The sequence below is a fragment of the Ricinus communis genome, chromosome 3 (assembly GCF_019578655.1).
Source record: "Ricinus communis isolate WT05 ecotype wild-type chromosome 3, ASM1957865v1, whole genome shotgun sequence".
Lineage (NCBI taxonomy): Eukaryota > Viridiplantae > Streptophyta > Magnoliopsida > Malpighiales > Euphorbiaceae > Ricinus > Ricinus communis.
This window is the reverse complement of record NC_063258.1, coordinates 30,295,166-30,306,172: the sequence shown is the minus strand read 5'-3', so window position 1 is coordinate 30,306,172 and position 11,007 is coordinate 30,295,166. Positions and strand designations below refer to the sequence as shown.

The following is an 11,007-nucleotide window of genomic DNA, read 5'->3' as shown; positions in this document are numbered from 1 at the left end:
TATTAATTTGAAATATTCTTGCTTAAAAAATATTTACACATAACATTAAATTGAACACATATTATAGCTGTCCAAACAATATTTCAAAAGTAAATACTCATATTAGTATTATGTCTTAGTGTTAAAATGGACCAAAGTTTTTATGGCAAGTCTCCTTCCATAAATTAATATGAGTAGACCTAGCTGTTTTCCATCCAAGGCTTCGCAATTTTTGAAATCGATTAATATCGGGTTGGACTGTGGTTCCAACTAGTTTAAATAGTTTTCTTTGGCTGTGGTCGATTTAAGGTTTCACAACCTTTAAAATAGACTATTATTGGTGTGGATTATGGTTCCAACTGGTTTTAAATAATTTTTTATACATAAAATATTTTTCAAATAAATTAATTGTTTTCTTATAGTGGAATTGAAATATGATTTTAGTTAAGATAATTTCTTGTATTTTTGTGGGTTCGATTTCAAATTTAAACTGTATTTAAATTTAAATTTATTCAATAAAATTGGTAACTGAATTAGGGTTATCTTAGTTTATATAGCCAAATAAATAAAATAATGCCATTATTTGGAATGCAATTGCTAAGAGAATCACAAATGAAAAATTGCATACAAGTTCAATTCCTGCGGTTCATACAGTGCCCACGCGTCGCAGGTGGCCAACCGCCCTGGCTCCTAACAAAATAATAACAATAACATCACCAACAAGGAGAGAGCCAACATAATAAAAACCGTCTCCCCTCCTCCGGCCTTGGCTACTTTTAGAACAAAACAAAATCAATGGCTATGATAGCTCGAAACACCGCCTCTCGCCTTCCTACCCTCCTCTCCTCACACCGCGGCACCGGCGCCTTCTCTCTCCACACTACTCTGCCTTCCCTCTCGGCGGAGGCAACGCCACCTACACCTTATGGCCGTGCACCGCCACCTTCGACTTCTTTTCCTACTGGGCTTTCAAAGACCGCGGAGTACGTAATATCGAAAGTCGACGATCTGATGAACTGGGCCCGGCGCGGTTCCATCTGGCCAATGACATTTGGTCTGGCTTGCTGCGCCGTGGAAATGATGCATACCGGTGCTGCTAGATACGATCTGGATCGGTTTGGTATTATATTTAGACCTAGTCCTCGCCAGTCTGATTGTATGATTGTTGCTGGTACTCTTACTAATAAGATGGCTCCTGCTCTTCGCAAGTAAGCCTCATCCCTCTTTTGTTCTCTCTATTTTTTTAAGGGTTTGGATATCTTAGGTCTCTCTCTCTCTCTCTCTCCAAGATTGCTGGGTCTGCTTGTGAGCATGTTACGTTATATTTATTGATTTTTGCGGATTATTAGGATTTTGCAATTGATTTAGGTGGAGTTTGGATGTCTGATCCGATTTTATTATGTTTCTGCTTCTATGCATCCGATTATTCTGTTTTTCTTTTTTTTCCTGAGCAAATGGTTCTATTGGCAGAATTAATTGGAGCTATTATGTGCTTCGATGCCATTTATATTAATCGCAGCATTATGGGTGTTTGTACTTGTATTATTAATCCTTAATTCAAGTGGTTTATACCAGAGAAAGTGCATGCATATTCCGCTGGTATTGCTATATTTCCTTTCCGAAACGGAAAACTTGAATGTTTGTTTGAACACGATTGAATGATCCAATTGCATCTTTCTATGCTAATTGTGGTTTAATTTACCACGATTATGGTCCCTTTAGTTTACTCTTAATTTAAATATAAGAGTACAAAGAAGAGCTAGAATTATCAGGAAAAATCAAGACGTTTCTTGGAGGAAATTAAAGGTTGTAAGAGAAAGAAAAGTAACCTAGGTATTTGAATGATGAGGGAATGCTATTGGTCTTCTGAGAGGATTGGGTGGACTAGATATTGAGCACTGTGGTGAAATCAGTAGGCCAGGTGGAATCTCTAAGAAAAATTACATGTTTTGCAGGAGGGGGGCGTATTGGGCTAGAAATGGAGCAGATAAGTGAGAATCAGTTCTCTTATTAGAACTCCATTTTTTCATGCTTGTAGTTTGCTTTGGTGTTTCAGTGATTCCTTCTAGCTTGCGGGGTATTTGAAATTAAGAGTTGATTGTGCTCAAGTTTGATGAGCTGGGTCTGGTTATGTAGTGCCCTTACTGAGCATTATAGAGATTTCTGATCTGCCCCTTTAGACAAAGGTGATTTCTGTTGAAGTTCATATCAAATGGTTACAGGTCAGGTATATTATGTAAATGGCATCATTTAAGCTGTGTGATTGTGGATTGATTAACTATATAAGTGTTGGCTTCAGTTGAGTTGAATGTCCTTGGTTGATGCATGGTTCTAAATAAATGTTCCTTGAAGAAGCATGATTGGGAATTTGGTAAGGCTATGATTGGGTTTGTTTGAAGGACAGATGGTTAATTAAGATAGGCATATGAGGAGAGACAAATACACTGGTATGGTAGTTTAGCCTTTCTTGTAGGTGTGGTTTTAACATCTTGGATTTTTGCAGACAGTGCTTATGTAATGCTGCCTAGTCAATTCTGGACTGCAGTGTTCTCCACAACAAATACCCATTTATTTGCATTTGGAGCTGGTGCTGAACCCCGTTTAGCCTTTTGGTTTGAAGGATTTTGGTTTTGATTGTTCTCACTGTATTAGTTAATTGGAACTTGCTCTTAGCACAGGAATGAGGCTTTAATTTGTTTGTGTTTGCTTTTTTGTTTATTCATATTGACAAAATGCACATGCTTGCACCACAAAATGGAAATCCCATTGACTGTTTGACTGAAATTTGTTCAAAGGGTTTATGACCAAATGCCTGAGCCAAGATGGGTCATCTCTATGGGGAGCTGTGCAAATGGTGGGGGATATTATCACTACTCCTACTCTGTCGTACGGGGTTGTGATAGGATTGTCCCTGTAGACATTTATGTCCCAGGATGCCCGCCCACAGCTGAGGCCTTGCTCTATGGATTACTGCAGCTTCAGAAAAGGATTAACAGGCGTAAGGATTTCCTCCACTGGTGGACTAAATGAGTGCATTTTAGGTTGCTGCTGGCGGAGTGAACTGCATCTTTGTGCTCAAATAAAAACAATTATGTATCTGTTCATGGTTTAAGTGCTCTATGAAAGGAATGATTGTTTGTTTTATTATCAGTATGGATATCTTTGTGGAATTCACAAAAGCCATCTATAGATCTTAGTTTATTGTGGTGGCTGCAGATGCTGTAAAACTTGTTATAAGTGACCTCCTCTTGTGGTTGGTGGTGTAATTGTTAGACAGCTCCTTTTGTTTCTTGTAATATGGAGAGTAAAATAAAGAGCTTTTGTTGCTTGCATTTTCCATATTGCATCTTTAGGTTAAGCAGTTAATTGGAGTATCGGCGAAATATCTGAAGGTTGTTGAGGATTTGACAGGTTATTTCCTGTACCTCATCTTAGTATGCATATGATGAACTCATTCTTTTCAAAAACCATTTTGCTGCTGAATGAATTAGAATTACAGTGGCACAACATGCGATGGAAGTCCATGATAAGATAAAACGAGGCTGTAAAATATTAATTTTCTAAATCTGACTCGTTATAGTGTTTGAATCTTCAGAGTAAAAGCTCACTTTTTTGACATGTGACGCATAGTGTACAATGATGTCTAATTTCTACATTTATTAATAAATATTAAGTAATGGGTTTAATTCTAGAAATAATATTAACTGAATTCTAAGTACTAGACTCTTATTAAAAAAAGATATTTATTATTTTTCTAAAATATTAATTATCAATCAAGATACTGAAAATAATAGGGCGAGGGTGAGTAAACAGTGAATGTAAATAAGACCCTATAATAATTTGAGACTGGGACTAGCATTTAGACCAGTTTAAGATTGATTCAAGAACAATTTTAAAATTACTTTTCCTACTTTAGAAATTGAAACATCATTAAAGACCAAAAATCATTGTTCTAAGTGCTAAGCAAATAGGGTTTGGGACTTGGGTGCACCTGCACCACTAAGTTGGCCTCTCCTCTCCTCAACCTTTTGCTGCAAGGACCACAAGTAATCCTAATAGTGAACCCTCTTATCAAAATAATTGTCAAATAGACTCTTGTTCCCGCACTCGAAACTTCAATCCGGATATTTATATATATACGAAAAAAATCTGTCCACTATATGTTAGGGAAAAAAGCCTCACTTTGTCCGATCATACCCATCTGTGCTTTTGAGAATTGCTAAAACAATAGAAACAAAGCACTATTTCCTTGTTTTGATTTTAGTTATGTTTTAGTCCTTTTTATTTATAACTGAGCCACGTTTATTTTTATTTGGAAAATATACATTTTAGTCTTTGAAGTATATTTTTAATATTTCATTTTAATACAAAATTATATTTAATATCGTTTTTTTTATTATGAGATATTATTTTATATAATTTAGTTACAAAAATATTAAGGACATTATTTTGATTAAAAATAAAAGTGTTTTAAAAGCTAAATGCGATGAGGATTCCATTTTAGTAAAAGGATTAATGTAATAAAATACGAGCATGCGCATGATGGAAATAAAAAGACAGGAAGTGCTGTTGTGGAATTAACTATAAACATTAAGGACAAAATCGGACATTTTCCTATTATCTTATCACGTCACGGGCTCACCTCCATATAAAAACCCCATATCCACTTCTGCGAACTTCTCTCTTACATCCTCCAATCAAACACCTCTCACAGTCCTTAGGGTTTCTCTTTTTCCCTTCATGGCGGACGAATCTCAGTACTCTTCGGCCGCGGATGCCACCGCCACCACTACAAACAAGCGCAAATACGACGACCAAACACCGCCGCCACCATCAACTCGCCGCGCTACCGGCTTTTCATCGCCTGACTCAGCTCATGCTCATGCTCCGCCTACTTACAACAGCGTCCCACCACCTGTTGATGAGATCCAGATGGCTAAGCAAAAAGCTCAGGAGATTGCCGCTCGCCTCTTGAGTGGAGCAGCTGGTGGTGGTGGTGATATTAAACGCCCTAGGGTTGATAATAATGGTGCTTCTGGTTTTGATTCTAATGATAATAATAAGGGCTTTAGCTCTGCTCCTCCTAATGGTTCGTTAATTTCTCTATCTTCTGTTCTCTTTGCCAATACTTATACTTATTAGATCTTTATTTTCTGAACTTAATTATGATAGCTCAATTTCTTGATTTTTAATTTTTTGCTATAAGCTTCTTATTTTATATTTATGCTATAAGTTTCTGGATTTATTTTGTTGAGTCCTTAAACGACTTCTGTTTGATTTGTGTGACAATTGACTTCACCTTGGGTTCTTTCTATTAATAATGATTTGTTTTTAGCTGTATAATGATTTCGTACTTGATATGTCAAGATAATGATACGTTGTGTTTGATTGGAGATGCTTATTTCGATGAACTCCTGACTCGATGCAGATTTGAAGTCTCTGTCAAATTCAGCCCCTTCTGCTATTCCTGTTTCATATGGCACATACTTGGGAAGCTCGAGCAAGAAGATTGAAATTCCAAATGGTAGGGTTGGTGTTATTATTGGGAAAGGTGGAGAAACTATCAAATACCTGCAGATTCAGTCTGGAGCGAAGATACAGGTTACAAGAGACATGGATGCAGACCCTAATTCTCCAACAAGGATGGTAGAGCTTATGGGCAACCCTGACCAAATTGCAAAGGCTGAGCAGTTGATAAGTGAAGTTCTTGCAGAGGTAGAGGCCTAGGTCTTAAGACTTTAACTATATACCAAGCAGTTGTTGTTTTTGTCTGTATTCTCGTTGCTCTTCATTTTATGGAAAAAATGGCAAGATGGCCTTCTTTTATATCATTAAAAATTTTATCTAATGGGAGATGCTTTTTCAGGCTGATGTAGGGGGTTCTGGTACAGTTTCCCGAAGGTTTACAGGACAAGGAGGTTCTGAACATTTTGTAATGAAAATTCCTAATAACAAGGTATAATCAGGAAGCTATTTGGTTGCTGTGTTGTTTTGTTTTTGTTCAGGATGTTATTGGATATTCGCGTGATTTCAGGTTGGACTGGTAATTGGTAAAGGAGGTGACTCGATTAAGAACATGCAAGCAAGAACTGGAGCTCGTATTCAGGTTTATTTTCTACACTATTGTTTCAGTATTTGTTGGAAATTATTAGCATTTGTTTTTCTTCCTAAGCCAACCATAGACATTCTTGTTTACATTTTGAACTTCCGCAGGTGATACCTTTGCATCTACCCCCAGGTGATACATCAACAGATAGGAATGTGCATATAGAGGGTACTAGTGAACAGATTGAACTTGCAAAACAGTTGGTTAATGAAGCTATTAGTGAGGTATGCTTGGCTGTTGATGTTAGTTTGCAGAGTTCGCCCCAAATAACGCTTAGGTGTTGTTAAACATAGGGGAAAAATTATACTAAGTGAAAATATGAAACCACAATATTTTGACTATACTTGCTCCTATTGGCATGATTGCATTTATTCTTGTTTGATAGCTTTCCTTTGGTCAATGTATATTGTTTTGCTTACCCTTGTTAACCCTGTTTCTATTCTAAATTACATTGCTGCTTTGTTATAATCTGAAAATTGTTACATGAGATTTCTGTGCTTATGGTGGGAAACCTTTAATAGTATTTTATTTCTAAATTTTGTACCTGATATTTAGATTTGTTGCTTGTTATATTGCATTTTTTAATGCAGCCCTAGGAGGAATTCTCGTTATCAAGTTTGGTATAATTGGGAAAATATATGCATGTATATTCTTTTCACATATTATATCTGTCTGTACACATATACTTTGTAGCCTTTGTCATGTCGAAGTCCATTTTCCTGGATCCGGAAGTCTCTTTTCAGATCTCAGATATGTTAATAAAGCTGCTATCTGAAGTAGGTAGTTGGGTTGTCATTTCAGTTTTGTAGTTTTTCTATTCATTAAAATCTTCTGGTGCTGCTTATGCAAGAATATTCATTATTATCCTCCTTCATTTGCATGGAAGTAGACGTTGATTTTACCATTTTGTTTGTGTCAAGATATGCCATTATTGTGCTGGATATTAGGGCCTGTTTTCAAGTATTGGTCCCCAAGGCTGTTATTTCACTATTTATGAATGGGTTAGATATATGAATTATTATTCCTTATTGGACTATTTAGATTCAGAAAGTGCAGATATCTTGGTTGCTGATCCTCCTGGCATTCACAGCTTAGCTGGTTGAGAGTTTTTGTGCCTTTTTGTGAAACTGATTTCTGGAAGAGAAGACAGTCTACAATGCTGACTACTTTCCTGGTTTATTTATTGAAATTTTCTAGTTTATAGTCTTGTATAGGAGTCAGATAGCACGGTAATGTGCATTACTCTATATACATCTGAATTTCTCAGATCAATTTATGAGTGTGCATTAGGCATATAAACCTTTATTGTCTTTAGTCTTGGCAACTGCATCAATCTTTTATATGTCTGTTCTTAGTGTCTGCTAACATATATGTTGAGGTGGGTGGTGGATATATGGACAAATGGCAAAACAGATGAAATTTGAAAGTTTAAAGTGCCAATCTTTACGAGGAGTGATTACTTTTGCAATTAGTTGTTGCCACTCTACTGATTTATTGGATCCTCAACTTGTTGGGCAAGTGCTGAAGCTTTATGTTCAGTTGGTAAGACCATGTGATTTTTCTGTTGATAATTTGAGCGCAATATTACCATGGTTTTTGGTTGCATTCCCGAGTGGTTAGATTTTGGAATATATGGTATTCCACCACTATATCTACTAATTGATCATGTCATGTGACTGATACTGTTATTGGGAACTATTGTAGGATTAGTGTTGGACTTTTAGTGACACCAACATGGATTCCTTTGTGTTGGTGTTCCCTCGGCATTGCCCTGGTATGGTTCTGAATCCCGTTTTTGTGATGTTTAGCGAATAATATTATGCTTAGAAGCTGCAAGTTCACTTGTGAGGGATATGATATCATTATAATGGATAATTTCGGCCGTGTCCCTTTGAGATAATTTCTTTTCATTTTTTCTTAAATATTTTTTCTCAAGTTGTACTGAGTGCCATATCTAATGGTTACAACTGATGCGTCACCATATCCTAATATAAACTTATTTTGGTGTCTTAATTAATTGGAAGGAGACCTTCACTATGCTTTGTCCTATGACATCAAGTTTGTATAAATTCTTCTAAATGTATATTAGGAATTTTATCTGAGTTTGTATATGTTTTAGAGGTAGTATGCACCAATTGTCGACTATTTGTTGTGTTGATTGATACACTCATTAATTCTTATAGCCTTGCATTCTTTGGGAATCCTTCATTTTCACTTAATTCCTTGTCCATGTGATTCCAATGCACCTCAAAGCCGCCTTATCCAATTGGAATTTGTTATCCAGAGTATAGCTCGAGTCACTTTATTGTATTTGTCTGCTATTGCATGCATTTGGGATGCCTAAGCATAGTTTTAGCCTCTTGTTCTTTCTGGAAGAGTGTGCATCATCCTCTTTTATTTTGCAGTATATGAAATGTATGTACAAGGGTTTTGTGGGGAAGTTCACTGGTGGTTTGATAGTACTTCTGTGCTTATTTTTCACTTATCCCATTAATATAAGTGGCTTAATTTTAATGAACTGAGCACAATTTTGAAAAGAAATAGCCCACTTCTTTCTTGAGAAGAGATGAGAAACATACTGTAGGACATAATTTTTCCATCTTCCTTTCCCTTGTATATAGGTTCATTACATGTAATGGATATATTATCAATTAGCCCATGTTGAATATCTTTGAGTTTTAAAAATGCCTTTATTCTTATATTGCTGCTTATATCAGCTATAATGGATAAATTGATATTGTATCGTACACTTATATGAATGTGAACTCATTGCGTGCTTGTGGCATTGAGCTTTGTTGGTCTCCCTTTACTTTTATGGTAAAGCTTGCATAGTATCTTTTTTTGTTCTTTTTGTACCCATTCACTTCTAGTAGGGAGAGGATGGGCTTCTGCTGGAGTAACTCAATAATTCCACCAACCAAGTACGGTATGTAGGTTCAAGTCCCTTCCTGATAAAATATGAAATCCATAATCCCTAATGGGACATACTTATATGCTTATGCTGATTTCTAGATGTGCTTGTTTCTAGTTGTTTAAATGTTTATCCGTATGTATATATTTTATGTTTTGTGATATATGTCTATGCACTGGCACTTGTGAAAATAGCTCGCATGGGTTATTTGGGAGAAAAATTTTGTGCAGAATCGTGCAAGGAATCCATCAATGGCTGGAGGATATCCTCAACAAGGATATCAATCGCGGCCACCAAGCTGGGGTCAGCCTGGAGCTCCTCAAATTCAGCAACCTGGTTATGGCTACATGCAGCCTGGAGCCTACCCTGGCCAATCTCAACAGTATAATATGTCTCAACCACCTTATGGAGGGTATCCTCCCCAACCATCATCTGGTGGATATGCATCCAACTGGGATCAGTCAAATCCCACTGCCAATCAGCAAACCGGTCAGGGTTATGACTATTATAATCAGCAAGCTTCACAGCAACAACCGACTGCTGGTGGTCCTGCAGCTCCAGCAGATAATACAGGTTATAATTATAGTCAGCCACCAGCTTCTGGTTATAATCAACAAGGACAGGGTTATGGTCAGGATGGCTATGGTGGGTATCCTCAATCTGGTTATGGTCAAGCACCACAATATGATCAACAGCAAGGCTATGCTTCAACTTATGGTAATGTTGCCAATGCAACTCAAGAAGGGCATACTCCCTCATACGGGGTCCAAGGAGACTCCACTCAAGCACCGAGTCAGCAAGGTTATACTTCTGGGCAACAGCCTAGCCCAAATCCAGCAAGTTATCCTCCACAAGGATCTACCCAGCCTGGATATGGAATCCCCCCTACCTCTCAGAGTGGCTATGGGAGTCAACCCCAAGCACAGCCTGGATATGGGTCTAGCTATGGACCTCCTCAAGCACAGAAACCTCCAGCCAATCCCCCTGTTTATGGACAGACACAACAATCACCGAGCACTCCTGGCGGATATGCCCAACCTGCTTCTGTGCAGTCCGGATATCCACATTCTCAGCCACCACCATCTAGCTATACTCAAGCAGATTCAGGTCCACAGCGGGCTTCTGGTTATGGTGCAACAGGTGCTCAGCCAGGGTATGGTCCACCTTATGGTTCTACTCCAGGTGGTCAATCAGGTTATGGGCAGGGGATACCACCTTACAACACTTCTTATGCTAGTGGTTATTCTCAGCAGCCTGCAGTATACCCAACTGATGGCAGTGGTAGCAATAATGCTCGGGCGACTTATGATGCAGCACCAGCAGCGCAGCCTGCACAAGCAAAAACATCACCACAAAGTTGATCTTGGTTTTTTGAGTGCTCACCTTTTGTTGTTCGGTAATTGATGGTTTGTGTATTCATGTTGTTAGGTTTAGTCAGGTTTTGTAGTGGTGGAAGAGTTGAGACTGTCTTAATTAGTCTTTTATTAAATATGTTGTTTAAGATGGACATATTGGTTTTGTCTTAGTATCTTATGCATGTCATATGTACTTTATATATTTTTCAATTTCAGGCTGGGTACTGTTTATCATTCATTTTAGCATATGAGCTGGCTATACCTTATGGTAGCTACCTCCATAACTTTGTTACTTGTTTTGGTGATATTAAATTTTCATTATCAGAGTCCAGAAAATAGGTATTTAAGTTCGCAGATGAATGAGATTTGAAATTCGTATTCAAGCTAGTACCAGAGCTTGAAAAATGTCCAACGGCCTTTCCTGGTCAAGTGCTGCTTGTAATAGCTCTCTGCATTTGCTATTGGGATAAAGATTGTTTAGCAGTTAGCTGTTTCTTGTGCTATATTTATTACTCAATTTTTTTATTTTTGCCAAAACTCAGGTTCTTATTTAGTATTAGCTTTATTCTTAAATCCCTTTCGTCCGCTGGAGAACATAAGTGACGCTTTCTTTTCTTTTTCGAAATTGACACGGTTTCAATTTTCTTTTTTATTTA

The 11,007-nt window shown here is 37.4% G+C and overlaps 2 protein-coding genes across 2 annotated transcripts; both read left to right on the top strand.

Moving 5' to 3' along the window:
• Positions 1-632: 632 nt before the first annotated feature.
• On the top strand, positions 633-3,311 carry LOC8275617 (NADH dehydrogenase [ubiquinone] iron-sulfur protein 7, mitochondrial). Its single transcript, XM_002516418.4, has 2 exons — positions 633-1,187; positions 2,775-3,311. The coding sequence occupies exons 1-2, from the start codon at positions 775-777 to the stop codon at positions 3,007-3,009; spliced, it is 648 nt and encodes a 215-aa protein (XP_002516464.1). The 5' UTR covers positions 633-774; the 3' UTR covers positions 3,010-3,311.
• Positions 3,312-4,648: 1,337 nt separating this feature from the next.
• Positions 4,649-10,589, top strand: LOC8275616 (far upstream element-binding protein 1). Its single transcript, XM_015717613.3, has 6 exons — positions 4,649-5,068; positions 5,408-5,694; positions 5,846-5,935; positions 6,014-6,085; positions 6,193-6,309; positions 9,227-10,589. The coding sequence occupies exons 1-6, from the start codon at positions 4,720-4,722 to the stop codon at positions 10,355-10,357; spliced, it is 2,046 nt and encodes a 681-aa protein (XP_015573099.1). The 5' UTR covers positions 4,649-4,719; the 3' UTR covers positions 10,358-10,589.
• Positions 10,590-11,007: the final 418 nt, after the last annotated feature.

What these genes read in the sequence shown, in the direction of transcription:
- LOC8275617 (XM_002516418.4), top strand. Translation starts at nt 775, where the DNA reads ATGGCTATGATAGCTCGAAACACCGCCTCTCGCCTTCCTACCCTCCTC. An exon ending in ATGGCTCCTGCTCTTCGCAA is followed by an intron (nt 1,188 to 2,774) that starts GTAAGCCTCATC and finishes ATTTGTTCAAAG; the next exon opens with GGTTTATGACCAAATGCCTG.
- LOC8275616 (XM_015717613.3), top strand. Translation starts at nt 4,720, where the DNA reads ATGGCGGACGAATCTCAGTACTCTTCGGCCGCGGATGCCACCGCCACC. An exon ending in TAAGTGAAGTTCTTGCAGAG is followed by an intron (nt 5,695 to 5,845) that starts GTAGAGGCCTAG and finishes ATGCTTTTTCAG; the next exon opens with GCTGATGTAGGGGGTTCTGG. An exon ending in TGAAAATTCCTAATAACAAG is followed by an intron (nt 5,936 to 6,013) that starts GTATAATCAGGA and finishes GCGTGATTTCAG; the next exon opens with GTTGGACTGGTAATTGGTAA.